Below are 12703 nucleotides of genomic sequence, written 5' to 3' on the forward strand. Positions count from 1 at the left end.
CATTGTTATCAACGCAATTTTTGTGTAATTATTGAAATAAATAGTCTCTTATCATATCAGAAAATTGACGTTCTTACACAATCATTAATTATATTGAGAAAATGCTGCTACAAGTTTCAAGTATAAAAACCAGAGAACATTGGCAAAAAATTTCTATTACATCAGTATTTATCAGTACGAATAAATTTGTTACGCGTAAATTAAGACTTGAAAGTACGCGGTCTATCTGATCAAATTTAGCCTTCCTGGTTTTGCAATAGAATGCAATGGTGTTCTCGTTCTTTTGGGAATAGACGGTGCGCGAGACAGACGTGTTCTATTATTTGTAAAAAAGATAATCTGTGCAACTATGATTTCTATCTCTTGTTAAAAGGATCTCTCGTTGAAAGGTTTTAATTAAACTTTCTTTCGACACTTTAAACTCTGCGTACGTAATAAGAAGACGATGCAAACTATAAGAAAGTAAGTCATCGCCACCATTAAAGATCACTTAAAGATGTATAATCTTATATAAAAACTGTTACAATATAGGCAGCATAAACAATCAACTAATACAAAGTTTCGTTGTAAATTTGGAAATCGTGAAACCTTCACTTTTTTAAACGTAAAAGTGTAAAACGTTCTAAAATAAATTCGTAATCCATTTATTTCTTCATATTGTATAGTATAACATAAAATGTACAGAAAACATTCTTAGAAAAATTGATCTATATTTCAAAGTCGATAATAATTTTAAAATGCTATTCAAGATGCTATTCAATTTATATTTAATTTCAGAAATAAAAGGGAGTGTATTAATTTTACAATTAATGAAGTACCATATATCGGTATGTATTCTTCACGTGTAATTTATATACTGTATAATTAAAAAAATAAAAATGTTTTAATACAATTGAAAAATGAAATAATTTATGATGGTAAAATTAATTTCAGAATAACAAATAACATATAACAGAAAAATCTAATTACAATATTATAGAAATAAAACTTATAAATTAATTATTAATTACTATAACTATGATTATTCAATTGCAAAAAAATTATGTTGAAATCTGAAACTTTAATTATGATAAGTGAGTTTTAGGAATATTTTGAAAAATGATCTCTTATATTTCCTATGATTTCTATATTGACTTTATAATTGTGAAACCGCTTGCAGTATCGGAATGCATACCAGCTGGCACATCCCTCAACGTCTATATTCGTGATTATGCGAAACTCCGTGGCACAAAAGCCATGTGCCACGAGGGTGGTTGTGGCGCCTGTATCGTAACTGCGAAAATCAAAGGCGAGATCATGGCTGTAAATTCCTGCCTAGTGCCGATATTAATTTGTGATGGGTACGCGTGTATTAACAAAAAATTACCTAATAGAATTTTATTTTTTTTTTTTTTTTTTTTATAAAAATAAGAAGAATCTGTCTCTTATAATATTACGATATTACGATATTATGAGTATATATTTTTTGACACTAGAAAGCGCTCTTCTAGAAATGGAACTTTCTATATATAGTTGTAATTAAACTTTCTTTATATTATAGTTGTAATTAAACTTTCTATATATAGTTTTATAGTTGTAATTAAACTTTCTATATATAGTTTTGAATTTAACTTTTTATATAATTATTAAATTAATTAACTATTGCTTTATATTTAATGTGCATTAAATAATGTTGTAGATGGGATATTTACACAATCGAAGGTTTAGGTAACAGACGGGATGGTTATCATTCAATTCAAATTACGCTTGCTGAAAAAAATGGCTCGCAATGCGGATATTGTTCTCCCGGGATGGTGATGAATTTATATAGGTATGTAACAGACGAGTAAATTAATTAAATTGCCATATTAGAGGAATATTTAGCCTTCCATTTAAAAAATTTAAACTTTTACATTTCTTTAGTATATATTAAATTTTTTTAAACTAGCGTTACAACACATTCGCATTAAAAATAACTTTAAAAAAATTTTTAAACAAATAAATTGATTAATAAATCTTTGAAATTACTAATTGTTTAATATAAAATTTAATTATAAATTAAAATAATGTGCATAAAATCGTTTATCACTATAATAAAGCAACGAATGTTATGAATATGAATATTTTGTATTAAATATTCAGGTATTGTATAAAGATGCGCTTATTGTTTGGAATTTTCAGTCTTGTGAAAAACAAAAAGTTAACTATGCGACAGATCGAAAATTCGTTCGGTGGAAATATTTGTCGATGCACTGGATATCGTCCGATTTTGGAAGCTTTCAAGAAATTTGCTAGTGATGCACCTCCATCAGTAACGAAGAACATTTGCGATATCGAGGTGCTGACTATTACTATTCTTATTATTATTATTATTTAACTATCATTACATATGAGAATTCCTGCTAAATTTTGTACATATCATTAATATAATATTGCTAACTACGTAGGAACTGTACGAGAACAAAGCCTGTGTGAAAAAAGGAGAGACATGTTCTGGCAGTTGTGTCGATAGCCAACTTTTTAATGAAAATACCACGTTGAACATAAAGTTAGGCGATGGAGAATTCTACAAAATTTACTCGATTCATGATTTATTCGAAATATTTCGACGTAAACCACATGCCACTTATATATTAAATGGAGGAAATACGGCTCATGGTAATGTTCATTTATTTAAAGGGCACATACATTGCAGTTAATATTAAAAATACATTTAAAACATATGCAATGCTTATTGCTCATTTACTTGAAAAATTAATTAAAATCCTTTTTCTTTTTCTATTAAAATAAATATTTATTTTAAAATATAAAATTTTAATATTAAATTGAAAATGTATTGATATTTCTATTTTTGTTATTTATATGGAGTCGATATGTACAAAGGTTTTGCTTCTATTTTATCTTTTAATATTTAATATTAAATATATTGAAATATATTAAAAATTCTTAGTTAATTAAATTAATAGTGCCTTTAATAATCCGTTATAAAACATTCAAATATCAATATTAAAATAAAGTTTAAAATATAATTTCAAATATTCTATAAAAATATTATTGTAATACCAATTATTATAACGATATAAAGATATAAAATTTAGTGTAACACAATATCGAAAAATTGCTTTTGCAGGTATTTATCGCACAAGCAAAAAGGATCTCTACATCGATATAAACGACGTCCCGGATCTGTGTCACATCCAAAAAACCGATGAGAACTTGACCCTAGGCGGAAATGTATCTCTTAGAGTGATGATGGAAACCTTTCAAAAGTACTCGTCTGATGCCAAATTTAAATATTTACGTCACTTGGCTGAGCACATTGATCTGGTCGCGCACGTGCCAGTGCGAAACATCGGCACCATCGCCGGCAACCTGATGATCAAGCACGAGCACAACGAATTTCCGTCAGATATATTTTTAATATTAGAGACCGTTGGTACTCAAATATATATCCTCGACGCACCCAACAGAAAGCATAATATGTGGCTGTCGGAATTTTTAAAAGCCGACATGAATCATAAACTCATTTATAGTGTCGTGTTGCCGCCACTATCCGATGAATATGAATACAGATCCTACAAGATTATGCCTAGAGCTCAGAACGCTCGTGGTCACGTCAACGCAGGCTTCCTTTTCAAACTCGACGGCAGGGGCAGGGTAACAAAATTTTTTTCGCATTATTCACATTACACATCGTTAATTATTTGGAATATTCGTAACGTTTCACGCAAAGGTGTTGGAGAGACCTAATATCATCTTCGATGGCATCAACAAACATTTCTTACACGCGAAGAACACGGAAAATTGGTTTATGGATAAATGCATCCTTGACAACCAAGTGCTGAAGATTGCTTTGGAAATATTGCACGATGAACTGCATCCTGACTTTGTACTGCCGGACTATTCGCCCGAATTTCGCAAGACTCTAGCAGAAGGATTATTCTATAAATTTGTATTGAGCATCAAACCGGAGGACATGAATCCTAGATTTCGTAGCGGAGGTTCCTTATTAAAACGAAGTCTATCTTCGGGTATGCATTACCACTAAATCTTTTAAGACATATGTTTATATTTTTTAAATATTTAAAATATTTCTTTCACACATACACACACACACACACACACACACACACACACACACACACACACACACACACACACACACACACACACATTGAGTTTCTTTTTATTGTCTTCTCATCTACAACTTATAACAATTAAAAAGATCTACATGTTTTATTGATTATTGACTTATGAGCATTTCTCAAAATTTCGAGATAACTTCACATTGATATTTTTACTATTTTTATTAACTTAACGAAATAATCTTAGAGAAATATACCTGTTTTAGATAGAGAAATATGCCTGTTTTGATCTAGACGAATTGAGTTTCAATAAATTTGTAAGATATTTTAATTAGCTAATCTAATCATGCACGTAAAATATCTTAGGCACGCAGAACTATGACACGGATAAGACTGTGTGGCCGGTGAATAAACCTATACCAAAGTTAGAGGCTATCCAGCAGACATCAGGAGAGGCCGAATATTGCAACGATCTGCCCCCATATCCTCGAGAAGTGTTTTGCGCTTTTGTCCTCACGGAAATCAGTAACGGCAAGATTTCCAATATAGATGTAAGCAAGGCCCTTGCTATGAAGGGTGTGATAGCGTTCTATGGTGCCAAGGACATACCCGGCAAGAATCTATGCATCTCAGCTGCCCATAATTTCTGCACCTTAATGGAGGACGAGTTGCTCTTTGCCGAAGGGGACGTTCTCTATGCTGGTCAGCCGGTCGGTGTGATCGTAGCGGAGACGCATAATTTGGCGAACGAAGCCGCGAAATTGGTGAAAATTAACTACAGCGAGTCATTGAGTAGAAAGCCGGTGATAAGCATTGAGGATGCATTCGCATCGGGAGATAATACCAGATTCAGGAATAGCGTCAACGTTCCGGCGAAAGAGAAGGGTGAAAAACTTATATTAAATTATCAGAGACGTAAAAGAGTAAAAAAAGATTGAAACGTGAAATTTATTTCCCACTCTACTAGGAGAAAATGTTAAACGGAAAATAAAAGGCGTCTTTGAATGCGGTGGCCAATATCACTACACAATGGAGACCCAATCCTGCGTATGCGTCCCCAAGGAGGATGGTATGGACGTCTATTCATCCACGCAATGGATGGATCTCAATCAAATAGCGATCGCGGATGTGCTCAATGTTAGATATAACAGGTAACTCATAATAATAAGTAACTCATTAATTTCTTGACCGTTTTGAGAAAAATGATTTACAATGATGAGTTATACCAAAATACTTTCTCAAAATAGATTCTCATAAGAATATTCCATTATACTTATAATACTTGATGTCAAAAGTTTATATTATTAAAAATTTCATATTGATCTACAAAATTGATTGATCGTGTAGTTAATGAAATAGATTATTCAAAATAAAACTTGGAAATTGTATATCATTATTTTCCCTATAAAGAAATTAGTTAATAAAAGTTGACAGAAATGTGATTTGTAAAATTAAACTGGTATGATAATAAATAAATGGTATAAATAGATAAATGATAAATTTAATTTTCGTAGTATCAATGTCTATGTGAGACGAATCGGTGGTGGATATGGAGGAAAAGCCATACGCAATGTGCAAGTCTCATGTGCCTGTGCATTAGTATGTTACAAATTGAATCGCCCAGCACGATTCGTTATGACAATCGAGAGTAATATGCAATTTCAGGGCAAGAGAAATCCTACACGCCAAAAATACGAGGTCGGAGTGGATGACAATGGCGTTATACAATATCTCAATCTTAAACACTGGTCTAACAATGGTTGTAATTATAATAATCCCTACGCTGCAGAAACATTTAAGTTTCTGAGCAAGTACGTATCTAGCGTACTTAACATTACAGTAGTATAAAAAATATCTTCTTTCTTATGATTGCCATAAATATTACTCCAATGTTAATTTGCTGGATTCGTATCTTAAAGATATCAATATCTTAAAATTTAATAAAAAATTCTTAATCTATTTTCATGTTGCTTCAAATTTTGTAAAGTTTCTTACATAGATGTTAAAGTAAATCCGATATTAAATTTTTGTTAAAATTTTGTGTAAAACTTAACAGAGAGAGAGAGAGACTAAATATTATGATATTGGCATTAATTAAAATAAATATTTTACTTGAATATAATAAAAAGTAATTTCTTAAAGTTGTATAAAGGTAAATTTTTGAAGAAAATAGATTTGAAATAGATAAGAAACATATTATTTTATATTAATATCTTTAGTTGGTCTACACTTGATTTCACTTATAATTTATGATTTATGATTGATCATTTAGGGGCTGTTATGCAATCGATAGATGGATATTCAATGGTTATGATGTGCGAACTGATATACCATCAAATACGGTATGTCGGGGGCTATCGTCTATGGAAGCGGTGGGTATGATGGAACATATAATGGAGCACATTGCGAGAGTGACGAAAAAGGATCCGATACAGGTCAGATTGGCGAATATGACAGATGTGAATAGGGCCGTGTTAGAAGTCATGATAAAAGATTTGTCGAAATCGGCTGATTACGAGATGCGGAAGCGAGCCGTTGAGATATTTAACAGCGAAAATCGCTGGAAGAAAAAGGGAATCGCCCTGGTGACAATGACTTTTGCCATGGAATATTATGGACAATTTAGCGCTTTGGTATCAGTTTTTGCACGCGATGGCACCGTTTGCGTAACGCACGGTGGGATAGAATGTGGCCAAGGTATAAATACAAAGGTACGCGACGTTGTAAATCGAAATTACTTAAGTATCCTAAGCATTTTATTCTTCGAGAAAGATTATTTTTCAATAAATTAATGAACGAAGAGACTCACTGAGAAGAATAATATTTTAATAAAATTGAAAACCTAATTTAGATTAGAAAAGTTGAAACTTGAAATTTAATTTTTTAATTTTCTCTATTTCCTATCTAAATGCACGATAAAATTTCGAATTTTAATTAATTTATTCACGTAAAAAAATGATATAATATAATTTTATCTTAAATAAATATCACTTATTTAATGATAGATTTCACAGTCTTTTTAAAAATTCATGCATTATAATAATTAATATATATAATTAAATGTAAGTAAATGATAAAAATGTCGAAGCAAAATATAATGTTCTTGATATTATTTAAATAATTTTTAAAGACTGCTTTATTCTGATTGTCATATGCAATATCTAAATTAATTATCTCGTCTTTGTAGCAAATTGTGTAGTATTACACTTTACTATGTCTATTTACATAAAAATAATATTTATTTTAGATTGCTCAAGTAGCTGCTTACACTTTGGGAATTGATGTAGAACTAGTCAATGTTAAAATATCCAACACTATAGTAACGTCCAACAATTTTGCTACCGCATCCAGTTTCACTAGTGAGAGTTGTGCATATGTAAGAAAACATTACACGAAAACATATTAAAAAATGATGCAATGTACACATGAAACTGCATTAATTAATATTATCGATTGGTGTGTTAATTTCAGGCGACGATTCAGGCATGCAACAAAATTTTGAAGAGACTCGAACCGATAAGAAAAGAAATGAATAATCCGAGTTGGAAGGAGCTTGTTTTCACGGCGTATCAAAGAGATATTAATTTGAGTGCACAGCATACGTAAATGTCGTTAAGATATTTACCCTAATCACTAACAATAAAACATCATATCACACAAATTACCAAAAAGTATTTAAAGATATTTTCAAAATTTGTAAAGTTTTTGTATTTTCAAAATTTGTAAATATTTCACCTCATTTCCCGTAAAGTTAAACAACGCAGTCATTATAATGTTTCCGTTTGATTTTAATAAATAAATGATTTTAAATATTTTGTTTGTCCTACAGAGCAAACAAAGTCGCGATAATTGTAACTAATTATTCATTACGCCTCGGCAGGTATGGTACGATGCAGGATGATACGCTCAAGAATTACAATATTTACGGCGTCACCATCGCCGAAGTGGAGATCGATGTTCTGACTGGACAGCACATTATCAGAAGGGTCGACTTGATGGAAGATGCAGGTATAAGCTTGAATCCGGAGATTGATGTCGGTCAGGTAGAGGGAGCTTTTGTAATGGGAGTGGGATGCTGGACATCTGAGGATTTAATATACGATCCGAAAACAGGAGTATTAACGAGTGATAGAACATGGGTATGTAATTTTTGAATCTCGATAGAATTTCAAGAGGAAATTGTTTCGATGATATTACACACCTTGAATATAAATAATTAAGTAATTTAAATAAAATATTGTATTTATATTATAGAATTATAAACCGCCAGGAGCAAAGGATATCCCTGAGGACTTTCGTGTATCTTTACGTAAGAACTCGGTTAACACATTCGGTGTACTTCGTTCAAAAGGCGAGTTTGCAAGTGATCTATGTGAATTTTTCTATTTTTTTAATCTTTACCATAAAGATGAAATATTTTCTGACATATTTGCATGACTATTTAGAAATTTTTAAATAACTCTTTAAACAAAATCGTTTAAAGTAAAACTTTCAAAGCGTAAAACTAATATAATATAAGTTTTTAAGAAATTTATATTTAAAAAAATTCATAATTTAATTAAGCTTAAACAAAGTAAAAAGAAATGTAATAAAAATATAAACAAATCCATTTACCCTACGAAAATCGTGAATCTAAAAATAATAAAGGATCGATCGTCGAGTAACTATAAATTTATTTCTACAGCAACCGGTGAACCACCGCTTGATATGAGTTGCGTAATTCCGATTGCGATTCGCAACGCATTGAACTCCGCTAGAGCAGAGACGGGAAATACGGACGAGTGGTATCGATTAGGTAAGTTTCAATCAGAAATATACACGCATACTTGTATTCACGATGTAAAATATGAATCGCTTAACTTTACCTATGGATTAACTTTTACAGTTCTCTCAATAAATGCGAATCGTTTAATCGTCATTGCATTTTGAATATTGTTTGCATTAAAACAATATTCAATCTACATTTTGGTTTTTTTTCTTTTCCAAGCCGAAAGAACAGACGATGACTTAATGGAAATACTTATTAAATTTTGCGATCCAATTTTTAAAATAATTACATATAATCTAAACATATAATCAGTTAATATTAATTATGAAATCATTTAACGTCAAACACATTTAATTACTTGTGTTCGTAATGACGTAATTAAAAATATATTATTCTAGATTCACAAAGTTGTAATATTCAGAGTTTACTAAAATTTCTTTTCTGTAAAAATGAAAATTTTTTTTATAAAATATTATTGTTATAAAATAATATTATAACACATTTTATAATTCATAATCGTTGCAGATGGACCATATACCACCGAGCGTATACTTCTCAATAATTTAACCTGCAAAGAATTTATGACACTTTGAGAGTAAAGATAAAACTGGTTTAGATATACGTTAAAATAAAAAAACGTTATTATAATTATCTGATAAAAAGTATGATATGGATATGACGTTAAAAAAATATAATGATAATGATAATTCTTATTATAACACATCCTTAAAATTTTTATCTCTTTACATTTATGCCTACTTATAAAAAATATTTTCTTAAAACATTTCCTTTTAATAAATTATGTTACGTTTTTTTTTTTTTCTAAGCCTGCATAACTTTCAATATGCATGTAGACAAGGGATTTAGAATAATTATAATTACTACATCGATTTTATGATCGCAAAATTACTTCCATCCTCTTTCTATCCTTCTGTCGAGATGTATTCTAGCTGGTACATCCTTCAACGTCTACAATCGTAATTGTACGAAACTCTGTGGCACAAAAATCACGAAGATAGCTGCAATGTACATATCATAATTGCGGAAATCAAAGACGAGATCATGGTTATGAATTCTCGCCTGTACTATTAATCTGCGATAGTATTAACAAATGTTTATATAGCCAAATGTTTATATAATTTATATAGATTTCATTTTTAAAAAAGTAAAAAAAATTTGTCTTATGAGGAATTATAAATTCGTCGTCTTTGATATCAAAAATTACTATTTAATTAAATGTTATTTTATACATAGCATTTGTTTAACATCGATATTAAATTAATGCTAATACTAAATGTTTTATGTACATGTATGCAAATAATGTCAAACAAAAAGGGCATTTACACAAACTTAGATAACGGGCGAAATGGTTATCGTACCATTCAACTACGCTTGTCAAAAAAAATGATTCGCGATGTGGATATTGTTCCCCTGGTATGTTAATGAATTTATATAAATAGCCATCAAATTAATTAAGCCAATTAATTAAATTGTCATATAAAACATTATTACAAAAGTCCAGATGTTTTAAAATAAATGTACGTATTAAAATTATTTTAATTTTTTGGTAATTAAAATAAATAAATAAATTCACATTCGAGAAAGTATAATTTTAAAAACAATATAAATTAATTAATTAATTAATAAATCCCTGGAATAAACATCTGTCCATTAAGCAAACAAGATATAATTAAAATCACATGTACAAAATTATAGAATATTGATGTTTTATGTATTATTTACGTTAATATTTCATTGAAGCATGTTTTTTATAAATATGAGTATCATGTTCATATTCAAAAACATGCATAAATATGTGTTTGTTATTTGTAATTTTCTGTGCAAATTAAAAAAACTGACTGTGCAGTACATTGAAAATTCGGTGGCAACATATATTTTCGAGGCTCATGATCATAAGCAGAATATGAGGTTGTGAGAATTTTTTTAAAAGCAACATGCATTACAAAATCATCCATGGTGTAATATTGCCATCGCTGTCCAACAAGTACGCATAAACTTACGAAATTATGCTTAGAACCTAAAACGCTTATACTCAAATCAACACAGGTTTTTCCTTTTCAAATTCGATGACAGCAAGGCAACGGAATATTTTCACATTTCTGTTACGTTAATTATCGTTAATTATTTATTTAGAATATTCGCAATATTTCATGAGAAAATACTGGAGAAGTCTAATATTACCTTCGATAGTATCAATATGGGATTTCTTACCCGCGAAAAAATACGGAATGTCTTCTAGAAGGTAAACCACCTCGATAAGCAGAAGCTGAAGACTGCCTTGGAAATGTTGCATAAACTGCAACCTGATCAAACTGCTACCAGACTTCAGCGGAATTCCGCAAGATTCTTGCCGAAGCATTAGTCTATAAATTTGTGAGCATTGAACCAGAGAACATGAATCGCAAATTTTGCAGTAGCGGATTTCTCTTAGAAGCACTCTTTACGTATGCGATGGCTTTACGTATAAGATGGCTAGAGAATATTTCAAAGAAAACATCTTTTTTTTTTAATATTTTAACATTGTCAAAGATTATGGAAACTGCCTCTTATTTATAATATTTCCTACAATCTTTCCTACAATCAATAAATTTAATGTATTTTACGTTGTTCAAATATTAAGATTTCCATGAGAACATCTTCGTTATTTTGATGAAATAATTTTAATACCGGATAGAAATAGAAAGATATAGTATTCTTTTCAATTGATTCTTCTTAAATAATTCCAACAATTTTTCAATTAACTCTGTATCAACGTCAAATTTCTTTGCAGCAATTGGTGAATCACCACTTTGCATGAATTGCATAATTCCGATCCATAACGCATTGAATTCCGCTAGAATGGAGATAGGAAATACAGACAAGTGCTATCGATTGGATAAGTTTTAAGCAGAAGTATATACAGAAATATGATTTTAATATAAAAACACGAATCGCTTAACCTTATGATCTGAATTAATTACAATTTTCGCAACAGGTTTGAATCGTCATTCATTTAAAATGGCGTTGCATTTTGAATATCGCATATTTACGTTAAAAAGAGATTAGTTTAATAAATTTTAAACATTTAAACAATTAAATATTTAATACATCGAATTCATTATATATGATATATATATATATAGAAAAAAATACAAAACGCGGAATAAACGCGGCTTGCACTATGCTAATGGTTTGATTTGCAAAATTAATTAGTGCATTGCGTGTGTCGAAACATTAATGTAAAATAAAATAATATTTGCAATGCATTTATTTTTTATAATATTACATATGCTATTTTTATGACATTTTGTTTGCTCAAAATAATATTATTCACATCGCGCTTTACTCAACGAAAGAAGATACCAACTTAATTCCACTTTTTATTATTCTAAAACTTTTTTATGTATTTTTATATGTTTCATACATAATATTTTTATCTTTTTGTTTTTTATTTATGCATAAATAAAAAATAAATTATTATGGCTAAAAATGTTCCAATTTTAAACAGTTAAAGATAAATTTGATAATTATTTATTTCAAAATTTATTTATAAAATATTACATGTAATTAAATAAATATGCATTTCAAATGCAGAATTTTTTTTATTCAACATTTAAAGTAATATAAAAAAATTACATACAATATATTATATATTATTTTTTACATATATTATTTTTTAGATACACATGTTATTCCTGAATTTTATGACTTTCAGTTTTGTCTTCTTGGTGTATTATAAAACATACAATATTTTTCCACACATTTTTCGTGCTATATCTTCCTGTATGCATTTTGATAAGAGTACAAATTTATTACAAAATAAGCATTACGAAAAAAAATATGATTGCAGTTATCAGATAAGAGTAGATAA

The 12703-nt window shown here is 29.5% G+C and overlaps 1 protein-coding gene across 1 annotated transcript; it reads left to right on the forward strand.

The window, feature by feature from the left end:
* The first annotated feature begins 110 nt into the window (after nt 1-110).
* On the forward strand, nt 111-9723 carry LOC105428975 (xanthine dehydrogenase/oxidase-like). Its single transcript, XM_025218662.2, has 16 exons — nt 111-1340; nt 1679-1810; nt 2161-2317; nt 2427-2637; nt 3110-3636; nt 3713-4010; nt 4431-4949; nt 5032-5215; nt 5579-5875; nt 6337-6775; nt 7312-7440; nt 7536-7666; nt 7945-8203; nt 8319-8415; nt 8749-8859; nt 9358-9723. The coding sequence occupies exons 1-16, from the start codon at nt 1099-1101 to the stop codon at nt 9423-9425; spliced, it is 3801 nt and encodes a 1266-aa protein (XP_025074447.2). The 5' UTR covers nt 111-1098; the 3' UTR covers nt 9426-9723.
* The last annotated feature ends 2980 nt before the right edge of the window (nt 9724-12703 follow it).

Source organism: Pogonomyrmex barbatus, unplaced genomic scaffold (assembly GCF_055798465.1).
Source record: "Pogonomyrmex barbatus isolate J1 unplaced genomic scaffold, ASM5579846v1 scaffold9, whole genome shotgun sequence".
In the NCBI taxonomy this organism is placed as follows: Eukaryota; Metazoa; Arthropoda; class Insecta; order Hymenoptera; family Formicidae; genus Pogonomyrmex; species Pogonomyrmex barbatus.

Coding starts and splice junctions, on each gene's coding strand:
- LOC105428975 (XM_025218662.2), top strand. CDS start 1,099: ATGATCTCTTATATTTCCTATGATTTCTATATTGACTTTATAATTGTG. Junction 3,637..3,712: donor AACTCGACGGCAGGGGCAGG/GTAACAAAATTT, acceptor TTTCACGCAAAG/GTGTTGGAGAGACCTAATAT. Junction 8,204..8,318: donor TAACGAGTGATAGAACATGG/GTATGTAATTTT, acceptor TTTATATTATAG/AATTATAAACCGCCAGGAGC.